At 36.9% G+C, this 24,354-nt stretch overlaps 1 protein-coding gene across 1 annotated transcript in view; it reads right to left on the bottom strand.

Annotated features, from left to right (window-relative positions):
- LOC111144504 (pleckstrin and Sec7 domain containing 3) overlaps positions 1-24,354 on the bottom strand; it is a 615,446-nt gene that overhangs the window by 138,883 nt on the left and 452,209 nt on the right. The window contains exon 11 of the mRNA XM_022498815.1: positions 3,920-4,113. Within this exon, the coding sequence (XP_022354523.1) occupies positions 3,920-4,113 (194 nt within the window). The remainder of the gene's footprint in view (positions 1-3,919; positions 4,114-24,354) is intronic.

The raw sequence follows: 24,354 nt of genomic DNA, 5'->3' as shown, positions 1-24,354 counted from the left end.
GATAAATGGGTCTTCTTTCTTAATATATTCTGACACTGTGTATTCTGATTGGAGTGCTTAATCTATTTACATTTAGTGTAATTACTGATAGATTGGTATTTAGTGCCATTTTATTACTTGGCTTGTTTTGGGAGATTTTCTTTATTACATTCTTGTCTTTGTCACTTTGGTCTTTCCTTTCAATATTTTTTTCCCTTTTAATATTTTAATATTTCCTGCAGGGTTGGTTTAATGGCTATGGACTCCTTTAGTTTTGTCTGAGAAACTCTTTTTATCTTTTTTATTCTGAATTATAGCCTTGCTATTCTTGGTTGCAGATTTTTCCCATTCAGTACTATAAACATATCATGTCGCTACCACCTAGCCTGCCAAATTTATGTTGAGAGATCTGAAGCTAGCCTCATGGGTCTTCCCTGTAAGTTAGGGACTTCTTTTTGTCTTGCTGCTTTTGAGACTTTTCTCTTTTCATATATTATTTTCTCAAATAAATTCCCTGTCCTCTTTTCTCTGTCTTCTTCTTCTAGTACACCTATAATATGAATTTTATCACATTTGATGGAGTCATTGAGTTCCCTAAGTATATTCTCATATTGCAAAATTCTTTCTCTTTTGTTCAGCTTATGTTTCATTATTTTATCTTGTATGTCACTTCTTTGTGCCTCTGCTTCTTCCATCCTTGTGTTCATTGCATCAAGCCTGTTTTGAATCTCAGTTACTGAATTTTTCATTTCTAATTGTTTTTTTACTCTTTTATCTCTGTAATAAGGGTCTCCCTGGTCTTCCATCTTTTCTTAAGCTAGCAAAGTATCCTTATGATTGTTGCTTTGGATTCCCCATCAGTCATATTACTTGTATCTGTTCTGCTTAGCTCTCTGGCTGTGACCCTATCTTGTTCTTTCATTTGGGACAAATTTCTATGTCTTTGGCTTTTGTTTAAATTTCTCTTCCTCTCTGTGTTAGAAAAGCCTGTATGTTTCCTGCTCCTGATAATCATGGCTTTATCAAGAAGAGATCATATAGGTCCAGGACCTGGTACATCAGATAGGGTCTCTGGTGTGTGCTGCGTGCTCTCTACTACTGTGTTTTGGCTGCTGTATCCTTCAGGTCAGTTTCTGCAGGGGTTCTCCTTGCCTGAAGTGGGAAGTGTTTGGTCCTTGGCTAGAATGTAGCATGTTTTAACTGGGTGCACTTTGGTCTGCACGTTAAATGAGACTTGATATTTCCACTTGAACTGAAGCCATAAAGAACTCTGGTCAGGATCTGTGGTGTGGGCAGGGGCTTCTGCTGATCTTCTGTGGAAATGGCCTTCAGCACTGGGACTGAGGCAAGCTTTATGGAGAAGGGCAGTACTACCAGATTGCAGGGATGTGACTTGGTGTAAGCAGGTTAGACAGCCAGGGTCGGCACTTTGCTGCTTACCCTAGGTGGCTCTGGGTATATGCTGAGGGGTGGTGGAGGAAGTGGCCCTACCCGGTTTCTCTGTTCCTGGAGAGGAGTACTATGCATGCTGCCTCTCTGGGAGGCAGGCCAAGAAGAGCGAATAATCTCCCCACTGTTTATTTGTACAGTCTGCCTCTGGGTTGTTTGTCTGACTTCTCTCCAGGTGTAGTGCCATGCTCTCTGAGCTGTATCCCAGCCAAGCCTGCTGACTTTTAAAACTTTAGGCTTTAGGGACATGATGAGGGCAGGGGCTTGTGCTGGTCTTTGCGGGGAGTGTCTCACCTAAGCAGAAATTCTTAAGTTGCTAAAAAGATAAAAGTCCCATGACACTTAAAACTGACCTAATGAACCTCAAGTTCTCAGAGGAGTTAACTAAGGCTTTAAAGGCGTTATATTGGCAGGAAAATCTAGCGTGATATAAAACGTCTAGGATGGCTCAACTATTAAGCAACTCCCAGGTTTTGTACCTATACTCATATACAGTGGACTGCTAAGGGAGCAGAGCTTCCAGCAAGTTAATTCTCTCCAATAATCCTTAGAAGTGTCCCAGGAAAACAAGACAGAAAGAAAATTTCACTGGTAGGCCAAATCTGGGGACTCTCTGGAATAAGTTAATCAATTATGTCAATCCATTGCTACAGAAGTGAATCAATGAAAAGATGTTCAAGTAGGTTAACTCTGCAGAAAGTAGTAAAATACACTAAACCAATGATTGGTATTGTTTCCTTTTTTGCCTTTCCTGAACTGGTATTTTAAACTGCAGTTATTCTACTTTTTGTTTCTAGTACTTCATATAAACTATGTCAGATATTTCTGTAGTTTTATTTAGACTATAGCGTGAATTTACATCCCTACCTAGGGAAAATGGACACTGACCAGCAAATTTAAACCTTGGAGATGGGAGCCACTCCTAGGCATGACATGTGGGACAGAGATGAGTAGATCTGTGGTTATAAATGGAAGATGGTATTATGTTCTCCAAAAGCTTTGCTTGAACTGGCTGGAGAAAGGGTATGTGTGTATGCTGGCAACAAAGAGATGAATATCTGTTGCTTTGTCTGCCAAAAAGAAACCCCTTTTCTATGAAAACTGTATCTTATTCGTTCTTGAGGGAACTTTCCCTTTTTGCATTTCAACCCAGTGAGTGCTGACAATTATAGTATTCCATCTCTCAGTCATACAAATCAGAGTTCTTCCCAAAATATAGTAAATTCAAAATTAGGAAAGAAGGAGAATACTTTTTGTTGACAAAATTGAACACATGCTCTAAAATGGTGCTAATAATCATGTAACCATGTAAGAGAGACCTGTTTCCAAGAGTAAAGGTGACATGCAATATAATGCAGAGACAGAAATGGACAAAGTGTCCTGGCAACACTCCTCATTTTACGTGTGCCCTTGTCCTTTTTTTCCTAAGCCAGTTAAACTTGCTGTCACTTGCAACTATGAGTCCTGAAATAATTCTCTTCCAGAAAATTAAGTAGTCTAATAGGCTAGTATATAGAGTGTATAGGATATATGGTAGAGGTACTCCTAAGGAACTTGGAAAAACTGAGAAACTTACTCAGCATCGTAAGTCAGTGTCAAAGCCACTCTGTTACAATATTTCTCTTGACCATAACCCAATAAAATGTGCTAACACATTAAGAAAAAGTACCCAGCCACAGATGGAAATAGTGGTACTGCCCATCCAAGCAGTGCCTAATTGTGTTCGTAGATAGGTAGGAACACCCTAAAGGTTTAACCCACTAATTTTGAGCATACATACTAGCTTACCTTAGCTTGTTCAACTATATCAAATTGCTATTTCACCTTTGCATAGGTTACTCAAGCACAGAAACATACTTAATTTCTTTCAAATTTCTAACACTATTACCTGTCACTAGATAATGATGTCTCATACTTCACAGAGCCATCATATGGGACTCCTTTAATTTTCTAGTACTAATCATACCATGCTTGCTTATGACATACCTATCCATCTCCCATAAAGGCCAATCCCTTCAAGTGTACAGACCATAATTCTTTCCCTTCCTTGTTTATAGGATCCTACATTATTGATCATTTTACATGTTATAAATTCACTCTTCCCCTCAGCCACCAGAGATGTAAACTCCATGAAGACATGGACCTTGCCCATCCCATTGGCTGCTATATTTTTGATGTCTAGTACATAGTTAAGTATCCAGAATTATTTGCTGAAATCAAGAGTAAATAAATGAACAAAAGGTTGGAAATGAATTATCTGCAAGAGGTCTTCCATTTCTGAAGCTCTATAATTCTACTCGGAGAAGAGCAGGGGCCACAATGGTTTTCTGACTTAGGGTTACAGGCTTCATCAAAGTTCAGTTAATATTTCTCTAGATAAACCTAATATAATTTTTCTTCACCCTTGACTTTACTTCAGATAAATTCACTTTAAATTTTAAGCCTCAAGATGAAATAAATGAAATAGACAATGACAACAAATTGTGCTTACTCTTCTTTCCATCCATATCTGCATGGATCTTCCGAGCCAAGAATCCACTTTTGTACACAGCAGCATTTGGGTCATGAGGAATGTCTAAGAATGGATTGGTAGTGCTCCCAATACGACTAATGGTCTTTGGATGTGTTCCATTAGCCTTCTCATCAGTACCTTCAGATGGAGATTTTTTTTTCTCTTCATCATCTCTAAAGAAGAAAACACAGATTGAGCACTTAATAACAATCAGTAAACAAAATTATTTAGTGTAATAAACTACAATGTTTTCAATAGTCTATCAGTCGTGATAACAAAAACTGTAAAAACAGGTATCATCTACTAAGTGTTTATGTGCCAGGTATTAATGATCATAACAATTTTCTAAGACTGACATTAGTATCCCATATTACAGATAACGAAACAAACTCAAGAAAGTTTAAATAAATGCCCAAGGCCACAGATCTAGTAATCAAAGAAAGAGATAGTAAGGATATGACTGCAAAATCTCTAAAGTCTTTGTTCTTTCTACCCACTACAGTGTCTTCAGGTCTGTCCTCTTTCAAAAAGAGTGGGGATTCTTTGGCAGAGATCACGATTTTGATTTTGATTTTTGATTTCTACATGGTTTAGCACATTGCCAAGTATACAGAATACAACAAATCATTACAGATTCAGTCCAGTGAATAATATTGAACTAAATCTGGCATGTAACAGGTAATTCTCTTATACTGAAGCCCCAGTAAAGCTATTAATGAGGTAGGATGGTGATGGCATCCACAGTGCTTTGGCATCTTATAGGTACTACTTTCTCAACTGCCATAAAGCATGAGACACCCTAACAGCCACTGACAAAACCTGTAATTGCCCAGTCTATTTTAAATCTCTGTTCCAGGGTGCCTGGGTGGCTCAGGAGGTTAAGCATCTGCATTCGGCTAAGGTCATAATCTCAAGGTCCTGGGATTGAGCCCCTCATCGGGCTTTCTGCTCAGCAGGAAGTCTGCTTCTCCCTCTCTCTCTGCTCCTCCCCAGTCCTCTACTCTCTTACTCCCTACAAATAAATAAAAAAATCTTAAAAAAAAAATCTGTTCCTTCAAGGAGGGTAAATTTAAATCTGAGATTCTAATGTATGTTAAATATGAAGGAGGCAAAAAATGGATGGTTACATTCAATAAAGAGGAATGAATAGAAGAAGAAAATTAACAAACGCTGATATACTGCTAAAAAACAAAGCACCGAATTAAGAGCATTTGTCTTAGTTCACCTGTTCAATTCCTCAATCGTCTCTGGTTTTATTGCTTATTAGATATTGATTAGTGAGTATTTTTATTAAAACTTCAAAATAACCGAGGCACCTGGGTGGCTCAGTGGGTTAAGCCACTGCCTTTGGCTCAGGTCATGATCTCGGGGTCCTGGGATCGAGCCCCACATCGGGCTCTCTGCTCAGTGGGGAGCCTGCTTCCCCCTCTCTCTCTGACTGCTGCTCTGCCTACCTGTGATCTCTCTTTCACTCTGTCAAATAAAAATCTTAAAACAAAACAAAACAAAAAACAAAAAAAAAACTTCAAAATAACCACAAAATTAATAATTATCAAAAGTATTTAGTGATCAAGTTAAAAGTCTTTTTTTCTTCACTGCTATTTGATTATTGTGAGATATAAAAAAACACTGGGCCCTTAGACATCTAAACTTAATTTTGAGACAACTTTAGATTTGTAAAGATAGTACTTACATTCTCATCTGCCCATTACCCAGTTCCCCCTAATGTTAACAACTTACATAACCATAGTAAAAATTTAAAAATGAAGAAAGCAATGATGCAATACTATGAATTAAACTTAAGACCTTATTCAGACTTTACCAATTTTTTCATTATTATTTTTCTTTTCTGTTCCAGGAGACTATCCATGATCCAGTAGTGCATGTAGTTATTCCGATTTCTTAGTTTTCTCCAGTCACAAATAGAACCTCATTCTTTCTTTGTCCCTCATGACTTGACATTTTGAAGATTATCAGAACTGGCCAGTTATGTTACAGAATATCCCCAATTTAGGTTTGTTTAATTAGGCTGATACTGTACATTTTTCAGAAGGATACCATATGTGATGCAACCTCTCAGTGCATCAGATGAGGGTATGTATGTTTTATGACTAGTGATATTAACCTTGATTACTTGGTTGAGGTGCTGTCTGGAAAGTTTCTATTCTGTAATGTTACAATTTTCTTTTGTAAATGTTTTGGGGAAAATTTTAACTATGAAAATAGCCTGCTTCTCCTTAAACTTCTGCACACTAATACAAACATTTATCAGTGGATTTTGCCTATGATAATTATTATTGTGCTGATCTAACGGTGTTTTTTTATTTACCTCATTTGTTCTACATCAGTAATAGGAAAACTGTTCTCTAAGTATGGACACATGGATATAATCTTATTCTTTTACATCATAATAAAACCTATCATTATTACATTTATTGCTCCATTTTTTTTTTCCAGCTTTGGCCACTGGGAATTCTATCAAGGAGGCTTCTGTGTCCTTTGCACATGGCTTCCTCTTTTTCCTTTTTGTTTTTCAGCACTTCTTTTAGGTAGCACAAGAAGGTGCTTGCAAGCTCATCTTAAATTTTCCTTATCTCGACCCTGGAAGAAATGTCTCCAAGAAGTCCAGTTCTTCTCGTAGGGCAACGGTATTTAGAAACCAAATCTATGTACTAGATATGTTCACTATATGTAGAAAATTCCCTCCTGCTTCCCTCTTTTAGGCAATTTTTTTGCCCTACCAATTCTTGAAAATTACTGATATCCTCCAGCCCTACAGATTCCCTTTTTCAAAATGGCATGAAACTGGTTTCTTTTACTCAGCAAATTATATTTAAGATTCACCCATATTGTGCAAATCAATAGTTTGTTTCCTTTTATTGCTAAATACTATTTCATTTTATGGTACACCATACTTAGTTTGCTTATCTATTTGTCTCCCCACTCCCAACTTAATAAGAAGTGATTCTTTTAAAAGATTTTAGTTATATTCCAGTTAGTGAAAATACAGTGTAATAGTTTCTCGTGTACGACATAGTGATTATGCAATTTCATACATCACCTGGTGCTCATCACAACAAATGCATTCCTTTAACCCTATCACCTCTTTAACCCACCTACTCATCCCTTCTTAGTAACCATCAGTTTGTCCTCTACACTTAAGAGTCTGTTTCTTGCTTTGTTTTTTCCTTTTCTTTCTTTCTTTCTTTTTTCTTCTTTTTTTGGTCCCTCTTTTCATTTTTTTCTTTCTTAAATTCCACACATGAGTGAAATCATATGGTATCTGTCTTTCCCTGACTGGCTTATTTTGCTTAGCATAATGCTGTCTAGTTCCCTCTGCTTTGTTTGTCTGCCTTGTCAGGAGCAGTGCAGTGCCATCTGGTCTCAATGCCAGGCGAGCCTGCTGACCTTTAAAACTCCAGGTTCTAAGCCCCTCTGATGGTAAGAATACATGAAATCCAGCCCCTCTTGTTTTCCAAACCAATGGCTTAGGGAAACATTCTCCTTATGTGTTCCCATGTGCTCCTCTTTCTTTTATCCTTCTCTACAACCACACTTCTCTTCCTTCTGTAGCACCTGGCATCCATTTCTCCCCAAATCACATCTCTATACTTCCTACTTTATTCAATGTCTTCTCTTCCTTTAGTTGTGGAGTTTGTTTTACTAAAGTCTTCATGTCAATTTCTGGGTTATTTAGGATGATTTGATAGTTACCTAGTTTGTGTTCATGGAACAACATTAGTCTAAGGTCCTCCTACTCTGCTGCCATCTTCCTCTCCCTCTGGAATAACTGATTTATGCAATGTAAGAGATTTACTTATTTATTAATTTACTTAAAATTAATGGTCAGTATTGATATTCAGAAAATATCTTCTCAATATTGCAAAAATCCTGGAAAATTACAATTATTGTACAGATTACATTTCCTCTTCTATGTTGTTTTATTAATTTTCTTGAGTGTAATTGACAATTTAATGTGAGATACTTAAAGTATACAGTATGAGGATTTAATATACATATATAACACGAAGAGTCCCTTCACTGAGTTAACACACCTATCATTTTACATATACATATAAATATTACACATATATAAATATTTTTTGTGAAAACATTTAAATTCTACTCTTAGAAACTTTCAATTATTCAATGCAGTGTTATCAACTGTAGTTACCATGTTATACATTATTTCCTCAGATCTTATCCATTTTATAACTGAAAAGTTTACATCTTTTTACCAGCTATTCCTAACTTCCCCCACACCTCAAACCTTGAAAATGACTTTTATACCCTCCACTGCTATGAATTCAACTTTAAAAATAGCAAACAAACTCACATATGACAATATTACAAGTGATACTGTGTGGTATTTATCTTTCAAAGTCTAACTTAATTCAGTTAGCATAATGCTCTCCAAATTAACTCATGTTTGCTGCCTATGACAAGATTTCATTCTTTTTTAGAGGCTGCATAATATTTCATTGTGTATATACACCTCATCTTCTTTATCCTTTCATCTGTAGACTGATACTTAGGTTTTTTTCCATACTTAGGCAATTGTAAACCATTCTGCTATAAACATAATACAGGTTATTCTTTCAGATAATTTTGTTTCCTTTGTCTATATACTCAGAAGTGGGATTACTGGTAGTTCTACTTTTTAAAAAAGATTTTATTTATTTGAGAGAGAGTGTGCACACAAGACAGAGAGGGAGAGAGACAGAAAGAGAGAGTGAAAGAGTGGGGTGTGGGGTAAGAAGGAGGGAGAAACAGACTTCCCGCTAAGAAGGGAACCTGATGTGGGCTTCGATCCCAGGACCCTGGATCATGACCTGAGCTGAAGGTAGATGCTTAACTGACTGAGCTACCCAGGGACTCCAGGTAGTTCTGTTTTAATTTCTTGAGGAGCCTCAGTGCTACTTGCCATAGTGACTGTACCAGTTAACACTTACACCAACAGGGTAAATGTCTTTTCCCATTTAGTAGGTTGCCTTTTTATTTTCTTAATGGTTTCCTTTGTTGTGTAGAACTTTTCAGTTTGATGTAGTCCCACTAATTTTTGTTCTTGTTCCTAAATCTTAAAAATCTTAAAAATGTATTTTTCAGACCAATGTCAAGGAGCTTATTCTTTATGTTTTCTTCTAGGAGTTTCATGGTTTTATTCAAAGATTTAATCCAATTTGAGTTGATTTTGTGTAAAGTAGAAGAAAGAGGTCTACTTTCATTCTTTTCCAGGTGGATATTCAGTTTTCCTAAAACTACTTATTGAGGGGACAATCTTTTCCCCATGATAATGGGGAAATTCTTGGCTTTCTTGTCAAAAATCAATTGAACAAATTTCTTTGAATTTATTTCTGGATTTTCTATTCTATTCCCATTGATCTATGTGTCTGCTTTTTTATGTAGTACCATACTGTGTTGATTATTATAGATTTATAGTATAGTTTAAAGTCAGGACTTATGATATCTCCAGCTTTGTTCTTCTTTCTCAAGATTGCTTGGCAAGACACCACAAAAAAAGAGATCTACAGGCCAATATCCACTCATGAATATAGATGCAACTCCTCAACAAAATCTTAGCAAACAAACTCCAACAAAACATAAAAAAATTTACACATCAGGGTGCCTGGATGGTTCAGTTGTTTAAGTATCTGAGTCTTGGTTTTGGCTCAAGTTACCATCTCATGGGTCATGAGACTGAGCCTTACATTTCAGGGGAGCGGTCCATGCTTAGGGGTCGTTTGCATCAAGATTCTTTCCTTTCCCTGTGCCCCTTCCCCCATGTGCGTGCACATGCTCTCTCTTTCCCAAAAAAAAAAAAAAAAAAAAAAAAAAAAAAAATCATACACCATGATCAAGTGGGATTTCAATATTTCCAAAACAATCAAGCAGATAACAGCAATCGAGAAAGGATAAAAGCCATATTTCAAAGGATGCAGAAAAAGCATCTGACAAAGTAAAACATCCATTCATGATAAAATCCTTTGTGAAGTAGGTCTAGACAGAACATACCTCACCATAATAAAGGCTTTATATGAAAAACCCACAGCCAATATCCTACTCGATGGGGAAAAATGGGAAAAAATGGGAAACCTTTCTACTCAGGTGAGGAACAAGACAAGGCTGTCTACTCTCATCACTTTTATTCAACGTAGTAATGTAAGTTACACAGCAACTAGACAAAAATAACATGTGTCTAAATTGGTGAGGAAGAAGTTAAACTTTCAGTATTTGCATATGACATGAAACTATATATAGAAAATCCTAAAGACTCCACTTAAAAATCACTAGAACTGATAAATAAATTCAGTAATGTCACAGGATACAAAATCAATATATAGAAATCTGTTGAATTCCTATACTCTAATAATGAAGCAACAAAAAGAGAAATCAAGAAAACAATCCCATTAACAATTGTGCCCAAAACAATAAGATACCTAGGAATAAACATAACTAAAGAGATGAGATGTACTCTGAAAACTGTAAAATACTGATGAAAGAAATTCAAGACAATGTCAAGAAATGGAAAGACATTCCACGCTCATGGATTGAAAGAACAAATATTGCAAATGTCTAAACTACCCAAAGTAATCTACAGATTTGATGCATCTCTATTAAAACACAATGGTATTTTTCACAGAGCTATCAAAAATCCAGAATCCAAAAATTGGTATAGAACCACAAAAGACCTTGAATAGCCAAACCAATCTTGAAAAAGAAATACAAAAGTGAAGGTATCACAATTCTAAATGTTAAGTTATATTACACATCTGATGTAATATTAGTTTGAAGTATAAATACAGTGATTCAACGCTTCCATACATCACCTAATCCTGACCCTAAATGTACTCCTTAATACCCATCACTTATTTAACCCATCCCCCAATTCACCTCCCCTTCTGGTAAAGCATCAGTTTGTTTTCTATAGTTAAGAGTCTATTTCTTGGTTTTCCTCCCTCTGTCTTAGCACGCTCCCACCCCCGGGTGATTTGTTTTGTTTCTTAGATTCTACATATGAGAGAAACTGTATGGTGTTTGTCTTTTTCTGACTGACTTATTTCACTTAGCATAATAATCTCTCCATCCATGTCATTGCAAATGGCAAGATTTCATTCTTTATTATGGTTGAGTAATATCCCACTAGACAGACAGACACACACACACACACACACCCATCTTTATCCATTCATCAGTCAATGGACACGTGGGTTGTTTCCATAATTTGGCTATTGTAGATAATCATGCAATATATACCAGAGTACATGTAACCTTTTCAATTAGTATTTTTGTATCTTTTGGGTAAATACCTAGTATGACAACTGCTGGATGATAGTATAGTTCATTTTTAACTTTTTGAGAAACATTGGATACTGTTTTCTGGAGTGACTGCACCAGTTTGCATTCCCACCAGGGTGTAAATGGGTTCCCTTTTCTCCACATCCTCGTCAACAGCTGTTGTTTCCTGTGTTGTTAATTTTAGCTATTCTGACATTTGTGAGGTAATCATCACACTGTGGTTTTGAGTTCCATTTCCCTGATGATGAATGAGGTTAAGCATCTTTACGTTATCTGCTAGCTTATCTGTATGTCTTCAAAAAAATGTCTATTTATGTCTTCTGCCCATTTTTAAACTAGATTATCTGATTCTTGGATTTTGAGTTTTATAAATTCTTTATATATTTTAAATACTAACCCTTTATCCGTTATGCCATTTACAAATATCCTCTCCTACTCCAAAGGTTACCTTTTAGTTTTGTGGACTGAAGACAGTCTCTTCAACAGATGGTATTGGGAAAACAGGACACCTACATGCAGAAGAATGAAACTGGACCACTTTCTTATACCATACACAAAAATAAACTCAAAATAGATTAAAGACAGAAATGTGAGACCTGAAATCATAAAAATCCCTGAAGATGATATAAGCTACTCTTTTCTGACATCAGTCACAACAACATTTTTCTAGGTATGTTTCAGAGGCAAGGGAAACAAAGGCAAAAGTAAACTATTCGAACTACATTAAAAAAAAATGTTCACACAGCGCAGGAAACAATAAAATTAAGATGAAACCTATGGAATGGGAGAAGATATTTGCAAATGACATATCTGATGAAAGTTTAGTATCCAAAATAAGTAAAAAACTTATAAAACTCAACACCCAATAAAAGAATAATCCAACTGAAAAACAGGCAGAAGGCATGAATATACATTTTTCCAAAGAAGACAAACTGATGGCCAACAGACACATGAAAAGATGTTCACATCATTCATCATTAGGGAAATACAAATGGAAATTACAACGAGATATCATCTATTAGTCAGAATAGCTAAAATTAACAACATAGGAAACAACAAGCGTTGGCAAGGATTTGAGGATGTGGAGAAAAGGGAATCCTCTTGTATTTTTGGTGGAAATGCAAACTGGTACAGCTAATGTAGAAAACAGTATAGAGGTTTCTCAAAAAGTATACACACTCATGTACACCACCTCTTCTTTATCCATTTATCAGTCAGTGGACACTTGGGCTACTTCCATAATGTGGCTATTGTAAATAATGCTGCTATAAATGTTGGTGTGCATGTATCTCTTTGAATTAGCATTTTTATGTATTTTATGTATTATATACATATATATAAATATATATATATATATATAAATGTATATATATAGTAGAATATCACTCAGCCACAAAAAATGAAATCTTGCCATTTGCAGTGATGCAGGTGGAGCTAGAGAGAATTGAGCTAAGTGAAATAAGTCAGTCAGAGAAGGACAAATACCATATGATTTCACTCATATATGGAATTTAAGAAACAAAACAGATGACCATATGGGAAGAAAAAAAAAAAAAACAGACAGGGAAGCAAATTATAGAACACCCTTAACAATAGAGGAAAAAAACCTGATGGTTGAAGGAGGGAGGTGGGTGTGGGATGGGTTAAATGGGTGATGGGTATTAAGGAGGGCACTTGCTATGATGAGCACTGGGTTTTATCTGTAAGTGATAAATCACTAACTTCTACTCCTGAAGCCAAATCAATCAATCATACAGAAGGCAAAAAAAAAGTATACTTAATGTGATGAAAAATAACAAATAAAATTTTAAAAAAGAAAAAAAAAGATGGATTTGGCTATGTGATGTCTTTTGTGGTTCCACACAAAATTTAGGATTTTTTTTTTTCTATTTCTGTGAAAAATGGTATTGCAATTTTGATAGGGATTGCACTGAATCTGTAGACTGCTTTGGATGGTATGGACATTTTAACAATATTTATTATTCCAATCTATAAACACAAAATGCTTTTCCTATTTTTTTGTGCCCTCCTCAATTTCTTTAATCAGTGTCTTACAGTTTTTAGTGTATAATCTTTCACTTCCTTCATTAAATTTATTCCTAAGTATTTTACTGATTTGGATGCTACTGTACATTGGATTTACTTAAAATCTGTTTCTGATAGTTCAGTGTTAATATATAGAAACATATCTGATTCTCATATATAACTTTACTGAATTCATTTATTAATTCTAATAGTGTTTCTGTTGAAGTCTATAGGGTTTTCTATGTATAATACCATGTCATCTGCAAACAGAGGTACTGTTACTTCCTTCTTTTTGATTTGTATCCCTTTTATTTCTTTTTTCCACCTAACTCCTCTGGCTAGGATTTCCAGTATTACGTTGAATAAAATGTTGAGATGGGTATCCTTGGCCAATGTTCCTGATCTTAGAGGAATGTTTCACTGTTGAGTACGATATAAGCAATGGGCTTGTCACATATAGCCCTTACTATGTTTTGAGATACATCCTCTCTCTATCTAGTTTGTTGAGAGTTATCATAAAAGGTTGTTAAATACTGTCAAATGCTTTTTCTGAGTCTACTGAGACAATCATACAGTTTTTATACTTCATTTTGATCATGTGGTACATCACATTTATTGATTTGCAGATGTTGAACCATCCCTGCATCTCTGGAATAAAACTCATCTGCTCGTGGAGTATGATCTTTTCAAAATGTTGCTGCATTCAGTTTGCCAATATTTTATCGAGGATATTTTGCATCTATGTTCTTCAAGGATTTGGCCTTTTTTTCTGTATCCTTGCCTGGCTTTGGTATCAGGGTTATGTAATTTGAAAGTGTTCCCGCCCTTTTTTTTTTTTTTTGGAATAGTTGAGAAGGATTGGCGTTGATTCTTTGAAGGTTGGTAGAATTCACCAGTGAAATCATCGGGTCTTGGATTCTTATTTTTTGGGAGGTATTTGATTGTTGATTCAATCTCCTTATTAGTAATTCATCTGTTCAGTTTTTCTATTTTTTCATGATTTAGTCTTGGTAGGGTGTTCATATCCAGGAATTGATTCTTTTTTATGTTGTCCAGTTTCCCAGGGAAAAATCCCACCTGATCATGGTGGATAATCTTTTTAATGTACTGTTGGATCCTATTAGCTAGGATCTTGTTGAGAATCTTGGCACCCATATTCGTCAGGGATATTGGTCTGAAATTCTCCTTTTTGATGGGGTCTTTACCTAGTTTGGTGATCAAGGTAATGCTAGCTTCACAGAAAGAGTCTGGAAGTTTTTCTTCTGTTTCTATTTTTTTGAAACAGCTTCAGGAGAATAGGCATTATTTCTTTCTTTCTCTCTCTCTCTCTCTCTCTTTTTTTTAAGATTTTATGTATTTGACACACAGAGAGAGAGAGAGATAGTGAGAGAGGGTATGTAAGCAGGAGGAGTGGGAGGGGGAGAAGCAGGCTCCTCGCTGGGCTGGGATCCCAATGTGGGGCTTGATCCCAGGACACCTGGATCATGATCTGAGCCGAAGGCAGATGCTTAACAACTGAGCTACCCAGGTGCCCCTGAATAGTTATTATTTCTTCTTTGAATGTTTGGCAGAATTCCCCAAGGAATCAGTCAGGTCCTGGGCTCTTGTTTTTTGGGAGGTTTTTGATCACTGCTTCAATCTCATTACTAGATATCAGTCTATTCAGGTTGTCAATTTCTTCCTGTTTCAGCCTTGGAAGTTTATAGGATTCCAGGAATGCATCCATTTCTTCTGGGTTGTTTAACTTATTGGCATATGGCTGTTGATAATAATTTTTTTTGTTGATAATAATTTCTGATGATTGTTTCTATTTCCTTGGTGTTAGTCGTGATCTCTCTACTTAAAAAAAAAAGATTTTATTTATTTGAGAGAGAGAGAGAATGAAAGAGAGAGAGCACGAGAGGGGGTAGGGTCAGAGGGAGAAGCAGACTACCCGCTGCGCAGGAAGCCTGATGTGGGACTCGATCCCAGGACTCCAGGATCATGACATGAGCCGAAGGCAGTCACCCAACCAACCGAGCCACCCAGGCACCCTCTCCCTTTTCTTTCATAATTTTATTATTTTGGGTCCTCTCTCTTTTCTTTTGGATTAGTTTGGCCAGTGGTTTATCGATCTTATTCTTTCAAAGAACCAGCTTCTAGCTTCGCTGATGTGTTCTACTGCCTCTCTAGTTTCTGACTCATTGATCTCTGCTCTAATCTTAATTATTTCCCTTCTTGTGCACCGGGTTGGCTTAATTTGTTGTTGATTTTCCAGTTCCTTAAGGTGTAAAGAGAGTTGGTGAAATCGGGATTTTTCAATTTTTTTGAGTGAGGCTTGGATGGCTATGTATGTCCCCCTTAGGACCACCTTTCCCATATCCCATAGGTTTTGGACTGATGTGTCTTCGTTCTTACTGGTTTCCATGAATTGTTTAAGTTCTTCCTTGATTTCCTGATTGATCCAAACATTGAGTTTAAATTCCTTCCAAACTTTTTCTTGTGGTTGAGTTTCAGTTTCAAAGCACTGTGGTCTGAGAATATGCAGGGAATAATCTCAATCTTTTGGTATCGATTAAGCCCTGATTTGTGACCCAGTACGTGGTCTATTCTGAAGAAAGTTCCATGTGCGCTCGAGAAGAATGAGTATTCTGTTGTTTTAGGGTGGAACGTTCTGTATATATCTATCAGGTCCATCTGGTCCAGTGTGTCATTCACAGCTCTTGTTTCTTTGTTGATTTTCTGCTTAGATGATCTGTCTATTGCAGAGAGTGGCATGTTAAGATCCCCTACTATGAATGTATTCGTATCAATATGACTCTGTATTTTGATTAATAGTTGGCTTGTGTAGTTGGCTCTTCCCATGTGGGGGGCATAAATATTTACAATTGTTATATCTTCTTGTTGGATAGACCCTTTAAGAATGATGTAGTGTCCTTTTGTATCTCTGACTACAGTCTTTAGCTCAAAATCTAATTCATCTGATAGGAGAATCACTACCCCAGCTTTCTTTTGAGGCCCGTTGGCATGAATGATGGTTCTCCATCCTTTCACTTTCAGTCTGGATGCATCTTCAGGTTCCAAATGCATCTCTTGTGGACAGCATATGGATGGGTCCTGTCATTTTATCCAATCTGTAAGCCTATGCCGTTTTATGGGAGCATTTAGGCCTTTCACATTGAGAATGATTGTTGGCATATATGCCTTTTATGAATGACTATTTTCTGTGGTATCAGTTGTAATGTCCGCTTCATTTCTAATTTTAATTATTTGAGTCCTCTTTTTTTCTTAAATCTGTTTGTCTATTTTGTTTACTTTTTCAAAAATTGAGCTCTTTGTTTCATTGATCTTTTCTATTGTCCTTTTTAGACTGTTTCAACTCTGGCCTTTGTTACTTCCCTTTTTTTTCTAATTTGGGGTTTGGTTTGTGCTTCTTTTTCTAATTCCTTGAAGTATAAAATTGGGTTGTTTATTTAAGATCCTACCTTTTACTTAATGTAGGCATTTGCATTTATTGCTATAAACTTCCCCCTGAGAATTGCTTTTCATGCATCCCATAAGGTTTGATACGTTGTACTTCCATTTTCATGTGTCTCAAGATTTTTTTTTATTTCTCTTTGAGAGATATCTGAGTAACTTCTAGTTTCTAGGTTTTATTTTTGTAATGAAAAATAATCTGTGTTTGTAAACACCATCATGATAATAAAATAAAAATAGTTTAACAGATCTTTCATAGGCTCGAATCAATCCAGAAGGAAAATTCCTACTTTTCAAATAGATTACACTACTGTTACTATTCAGATTTAATAATGGTAAGATATAAATTTGGGTTCATTTGAAAAACAAAAAGTAATCTCCTGTATTCATAAAAAGAATTACAGATTCAAAAGTCAAATATTGCTTGCCAAATATCACTCATTGTATGTAGTATCCTACATAATTTTTCGTTTGTGTAACTGATGATACAAAGTAAATCTGATGTGAGCAAGCCAAAAATACATCTACCTGAAAAAATTATATCTCCTTTCTAATTTCACCTATTTACAAAGTGCTTATAAAAATCAGACTTAGGGGGCACCTGGGTGGCTCAGTGGGTTAAAGCCTCTGCCTTCCGCTCGGGTCATGATCCCAGGGTCCTGGGATCGAGCCCCGCATCGGGCTCTCTGCTCAGTGGGGAGCCTGCTTCCTCCTCTCTATTGCTCTCTGCCTGCCCCTCTGTCTACTTGTGATTTGTCTGTCAAAAAAAAAAAAAAAAAAAAAAAATCAGACTTAGCATGATCCCAGGGTCCTGGGATCGAGTCCCACATCCTCTCTCTCTCTGCCTGCTTCTCTGCCTACTTGTGATCTCTGTCTGTCAAATAAATAAATATAATCTTTAAAAAAAATCAGACTTAGTTTTCTCACACTATTCTATACTATTACATTTGGTAGACAACAGAAATATAAATTTTGAAATTTTGATTATATTAAATATATTTTTAATGTGAATAAGCCACATTTCTAAAAGAAAGCACAGGACACACATGGTTATTTCTAAAGCAATTTTGATTACTTTAAATTATTATGTCCGAGACAAAAATAATAGTAAATGTTACAGTTTTTCTTTATTCATGCAGTGGTATTTTAAGATGATCATACTCAAAGTACTATTTTCTCATTTTGAAGGAGAAAGATAGGACATAGATTAAATAAGAATTAATAGACTGTTAACTGCTTGACTTCAAAATTTATTCATAAATCTGTCCTTAATATTTGGGCATAACTAATTTTGGGTGGGTTTCAGCTGTGAGTAGAAAAAACCAGAATGATTATCCTGGTAATTATGTTAATTATTTTAGATATAAGGAGCTATAAGAAACACTACTATATACATTGTTTCCAAGCTTATTTTTTAAGCAGATTAATCTTTTAGAGGGAGCAAACTAAATAAAATCTGAGTATGAACTTGATGAAGCATAATTCTACATTATAAATTTTAATGTATAATATATATTATAAACCATATCAATTGGAAAGGTGGAACTTTGTAAATTTGGGGGGTAATTTTTGATATGGTTTTTTACAAACACACAATGTATAAAACTTGAACTGTGTATCAGTGTAGTTAGCCTCAGCATTCTGTGTAATTTTGTACTTTGGATGGTTACAGTTTTGTAAAAATTCTGAAATTGTGATCCATATAAAAAAAAGTGGCATAAATGACAAAACTTTTTAAGCTGCCTACTTTATAAGCAGAGTATTTTTTAACAGAAAAGTGAAATAACAGTAGAACATTATTCTGAGACATATAAAAGAAATCAATATAATGTATGAATGTATAAAAATTTAGTACATGTAAGGCATTTTGTATTTTAAGCTGAAAAGTTAGAAACACATTTTAAAATGAATGTAGAATCAATCTTTTAAAATCTTGAAGAACTATGAAAAAGTCTTCAACTTCAGTCAACACAAAAAATTTGAAAAGCATGGTACTCAAGAGTTAGCATCAAAGTCATGTCCCACTTAATGCAACTAATTCATTTCTGAAAGTCAATGTTTGGTCAAAAAATGCAAAACAGGGATTCACTTGCTAGTCCTTGCAAGAGAAAAAAGTGATAATAGTGTAGTACATGTCAATCTCAAATAATTTCCAAAGAAGTGTCTAAAGCACAAAAAAAATGACTATATATAAACACGGTAATCACATAAGATGTAAGGTGCTTAAAATATTGCTTCCATATCACCAAACAACTGTGTTTTTAGATTTTATTTATTTATTTGCGAGAGAGAAAGAGAGACAGCACGTACATTACCTGGTGGGAGGGTCGGGGTGGGTGGTGGTGTAGAATCTGAAGTAGATTCCTTGCCAGTGCAGAGCCAGACTTGGGGCTCAATCCACAACACCCAAGTGGAAACCAACAGTCGGCACATAACCAACTGAGCCACCCAGGCACCCTAATAATTGTGTTTTTAAACAAACAAATACTTTTTATGTTTCTTAGGTCTCTTTGCACCAGCAACATCTTAGTCCAAGAAAATTCTTTACTGACAACTGGACACATTTTCCAAAATAACTACATGGCTGACCTTTAACTGTAATTTATTTGAGACTTCCCACATGTATTATTTAAAATGTTGTATGGAGGGGCACCTGGGTGACTCAGTCAGTTAAGCATCTGCCTTTGGCTTGCATCATGATCCTGAGGGTCTGGGACTGAGCTTGCATCAGGCTCTCTGCTCAGCAAGCAGCCTGCTTCTCCCTCTCCTTATGCCTGCCGCTCTGCCTTCTTGTGCTCTTTCTCTGTCAGATAAATAAATAAAATCTTAGAAAAAATAAAATGTACTGATTTTGGGGATGCAATTATGATTCTTCTCTATATAAACATCAACAAAAAGAAGCTTATAGAGTTACAATGTTTAATATGGTAGCCAAGGCCACATGTAGCTATTGAGAACTGGAAATGTGGATAATCCAAACTGAGATGTGCATTAACTGAAAAAATATATAACAGATTTCAAAAGACTCAGTACAAAAAAAGGGAGGAAATGTTTCAGTAGGTTTTTTTGTTTTGTTTACATACTGAAATAATATTCTATATACACTGGATTAAATTTAAAAATACATTATGAAATTAATCTCACTGATTTCTTATTTTAGTATATGGGATGAAACATTTTAAAATTACATATGTGGCATCCATTAGATTTCTTTTAGGCAGGTCTGTTGTTAGAGCAGCTTAAATATTTTATGATATTTGAATATTAAAAACAACAATAGGATAATAATAAAGAAATGTACAACCCTAAAAATGAAAGCTGAAAATATTCAATCTTGCAAAACAAGTATTCTTGACATTTTAGATTAATGATCTTGTCAAGCTCTGAAAGTAAAAACCTACTTTAGTCTGAGATGCAGACTGGCTCCATCTGGTGGAGGTTATTTTGGGGGCTTAAATATACATGGGTCTGTGCTGGCTGGGACTTCTGGGATGGAAGCTCTGTCAGATAATAATGTGAGGACCTTCTCCTTCCCTACAAGCCACCCCTCCACCCCTGCAGTATACCTCTTTCTCTGTTATTCCTATCCTTCTTTCCGTATCTCCCTAGTCCCCAGAAGAACCTGTGCCAGGCTTCATTTGAGACATGGAATTGGCATGGATTAGGAATCAATCACTTTATACCTGGATTCCTGACTGCATCACTGTAGGGTTTCATTGTTTTTACAGTTTATCATAAATGCCAGCACTTCCCCATAAGGGAAATTATTTCCACTGTATACGGAGTAGATACAAATTAACATTTTGATCAAAATAATTCTATAAATAAAGTTAGCTCATGTCTATAGAAAACAGCCCATCTAACTAAGACTTTTTTTGTGTATCCTAAACCACTGAGAAATTTTCAGGACAATGACACTTTGTTTAAGTAAAACGGAGGAGATAGAACAAGGCTCTCTGTCTTAATTGTGAAAAGAATTACTCAAACCTGAGGATTTTTAAAAAGACTCATGGTGTAGTATTTTCTACTAAGATCCCAGACATCTCAAAACCTAACAACCTACAAAATCCCCCCATTCTTCACATGAATCTATTCTCTCAGTAATCAAGTATATAAACTAATCAGGTGGTCTAAGTCCACTACTTGGGGCAGTTCATTTCAAGAATGACAAAAGTTCTAAAAAGAAAAAAAAATGATGAAAACTCTTGTGCTGAGAGCAGATAACCTTTCTAACTTCTATGTTCTTTTTAAAGCTCAACTGTAAATCATGAATTTCCTAAAGGTTCATCCATGTTGGACCATGTTTCAGAATCAGAATTTTCTTCCTTTTAAAGACTAATATTCTATTGTGTGTGTGTGTGTGTGTGCGTGCGTGTGTATGTATGTATGTGTTTATCCATTTTGTTTAAGCATTCACTAGGGTCACTTATGTTGATTCCATACTTTGGCAACTCTGAATAATATTGCTAAGAACAAAGATGTAAAAATATCTTAAGTCTTTGCTTTCAATTACTTTGGGGAAAACAGAGCTACCCTATGACCCAGCAATTGCATATCTAGGTATTTATTCAAAGGATACAACACAGTGATTCAAACGAGCACATGCACCCCTATGAACATATAGCAGGAATATCCACAATAGCCAAAATATGGAAAGAGCCTAAATGTCCACTGACAGATGAATGGATAAAGAAGTGGTACAGATAAACAATGGAATATCACTCAGCCATCAGAAAGGATAAAATCTTGTGATTTGCAACAATGTGGATAGAGCTAGAGTATTATGTTAAGTGAAATAAGTCAGTCTGAGAGAGACAAATGCCATAGGACTTCACTCATATGTGAGAACTTAAGAAATGAAACAGATGAACATAGAGTAAGGGGAAGAAAAACAAAATAAGATGATAAAGAGGGAGGCAAACCATAAGAGACCCTTAATTCTAGGAAACAAACTGAAGGTTGCTGGAGGGGAGATGGGTGGGGCGAAGGAGTAATTAGGTGATGGATATTAAGGAAGGCACTTGATGTAATGAGCACTGGGTGTTACATGCAACTGATGAATCACTAAATTTTATCCCAGAAAGTAATACTATAGTATTGTAAGGACCTATTTTATATTTTTATATTTTAGCAAGAGGCTTTCATTGAGGTTAAACAAAAACCTTGTTGTTTAACCCTTAACCTGTCCCTGCTCCCCTTCCCCCAGGGGACCTATTTAAAAACAAGTCCCGGAAACCAGCTCCAGGTAACAAAGCCCAGATACAAGGATGGGTCAGGCCAGGTGGAAACATCGATCAGTGGGGGGTTGCATACTGTCTCCCTAGCTACCAAGGAGTATGGGCCCCTGCCCTTTGGGAGCCTTTTTGGTGCCAATCCTAATCAAGGTGTAATAGGCTGGTTCAAATGTCTACTAGGTGAAATTGTAACTCAATTGGTCACCTAGCATCACTGTGGAGTTTCCTGTGTGTGTTACAATCTCATTGGCCACCTGTGCGTGGCCAGGCCGGACCGCATGGCCTTTGCCCTTAAAAGCTAGTCTGTGAAACAGAGAAGGGTCGCCCTCTCTTGTAAGAGGTGCGTCCCCGAATGTTCGGTTACATTCTTGATGCTTAGCACGAAATAAAGCTTTGCTTGACCTTCGCTTTACATCAGTCTCGCTTCTTTAATCACGGACCCATTATTGGGGCATAACAATATACATTAACTAAATTGAAATTAAAGAATTTAAAAAAATTACTTTGGGGATATGCTCAGAAGTACAATTGCTGGAACATATAGTTGTGGGTTTTTTGTTTGTTTTTGTTTTTGTTTTTTGTCTTTTTATGAATATTAGAAAATAAAAATAAAAAAAGGAATAAACTAGACTAAACTAAAATTAAAAAAAAAGAAATTTAAAAAATAGAAATGCAAAAGAAATACATAGGTGTATGTATCAAAAAGTTCAGGTTAGAGGGTTATTATGGAATTTGATGTACTGGACAGCTCACTGTGATGGTAAATAGGTTAAAAAAAATTATCCATATAAAAAAAGTGAGCCAGAATAGTGGGAATAAATTAAAAATAAAATTTGTCCTATGAAGTAGTGGGTGTTGTTCTCTTGTAGTTTTTTGTTTTTTTTTTTTTTTCCTTTCCTGGTTGGTTTTCTGGGGGAGGGGCCTGCCAGGTGGGTTTTCAGTCAATGATGTTCCCTGAGTTAAGTCTTCCCGCTCCCCTCAAGGGGGTGGGCTCTGAGGAAACCGGTTTTTTCAGGCTTTTGTTCTCTGGAGGTTTTTATGTTCACTTTTTTTTTTTCCTCTCGCCTTGACCGCTTTTGATGGTTTTTGTAGGTTTAGAGGAAAGCAAACTGCACCCTGACCTCCTTCTCAGAGAGAAGCCTCAGTCTGGCTGCAGAGCCCATATAAATTCCCCCTTGGCCGCTGGCAGAGCAGGTTCCGAGTCGCGGTCCCTGGGGACGCAGGATCTTCTGCTTGTACCCAAAAACACGGCAGCGGAGGCTGTCTGGGCAGCTCCAGACCGCCAGAGAGATTCCAAGCAGCGATCGCACACTGAGATTTTCCCACTGGCCCAGGCTGGGAGAGCCTGGTCTTTCTGGGTCTAAGAGCGCCCGACTTGCGTGCACCTCTCTCAGGGGAGGCTGTGGGTCGCGCACAGGTCTCAGGCTCTGGGAGCGGGGCGCAGGTCTGAAAGCACCAGGCTAGGCCTTCGCGCACCTCTCTCAGGGGAGAGTTTAGGGCGCGCGTCTCAGGCTCTGAAACAATGGCGTCGGTCTAAGAGCGCCGGGGGGCCTTTGCGCACCTCTCTCAGGGGAGGGTGAGGGGCGCGCGTGTCTCAGGCTCTGCAGCAGGGCTCGCGCGTTCTGCCATCTGGCGTGGCTCCCAGCCGCTCATGGGAGCCAAACCCCACGTGTACTCGGGCGCACTGGAGGCTCAGGGACCAAGACCTGGTTTCTCCGCCGCACTCCCTCTGGCTCAGCGATAGTGGAGGCTGTCCTGGGTCCGGGGACTTAAGGCCCTGTCCCTAGCCACCCGGAATCCCACAATCCACCCCCCTCCCCTCCGATCCTTTGCTCTTTTGGAGTGCTTTCAACCAGTCTCCAAGTTAATGCTGGTCCCCAGATGCAGGGCATTCTCGTATTAGGGGTATTACTTTCCAATCCGTCGCCTCTGGTGGCTCCCTCCCCCTTTTGTTTACCTTCCGATATCAGTCCGACATTCCCACTCCACTTTACCTGCCCACTGGCGTCTTCTGCCCCTGTAGAGATCCAGACATGTATAATTCTGATCTCAGGCTAATTTCATGGGTGATCAGAGTTCTTTGGTAGGTAATCAGCTCACTTTAGGGTACAGGTTGAAAAGGCGCCTCCTCCTACTTCCCCGCCATCTTGTCTCCCCCCGTTTTTTGTCTTTTTAAAACTTTTTGAGGAACTGCTTGCCATAGATAGCTATGCCATTTTACATTCTCTCAGATGGTACATTCTCTCAGATGGTACAAACATGTACTCCACATGTTTGCTAACACTTACTTTGATTTGATAATAGCCATCTGAACAGGTAGAAGGTGGTATCTCACTGTGATTTTGATTTGTATTTCCTAACTGATTAGTGATGTTGAGCATCTTTTCATATGCTTATGGATCA

Source organism: Enhydra lutris, unplaced genomic scaffold, assembly GCF_002288905.1.
Source record: "Enhydra lutris kenyoni isolate GAN:26980312 unplaced genomic scaffold, ASM228890v2 scaffoldscaffold11, whole genome shotgun sequence".
Classification (NCBI taxonomy): Eukaryota; Metazoa; Chordata; class Mammalia; order Carnivora; family Mustelidae; genus Enhydra; species Enhydra lutris.
Note: the sequence above shows the minus strand (reverse complement) of the source record. Positions and strands in the feature narration are given on the sequence as shown.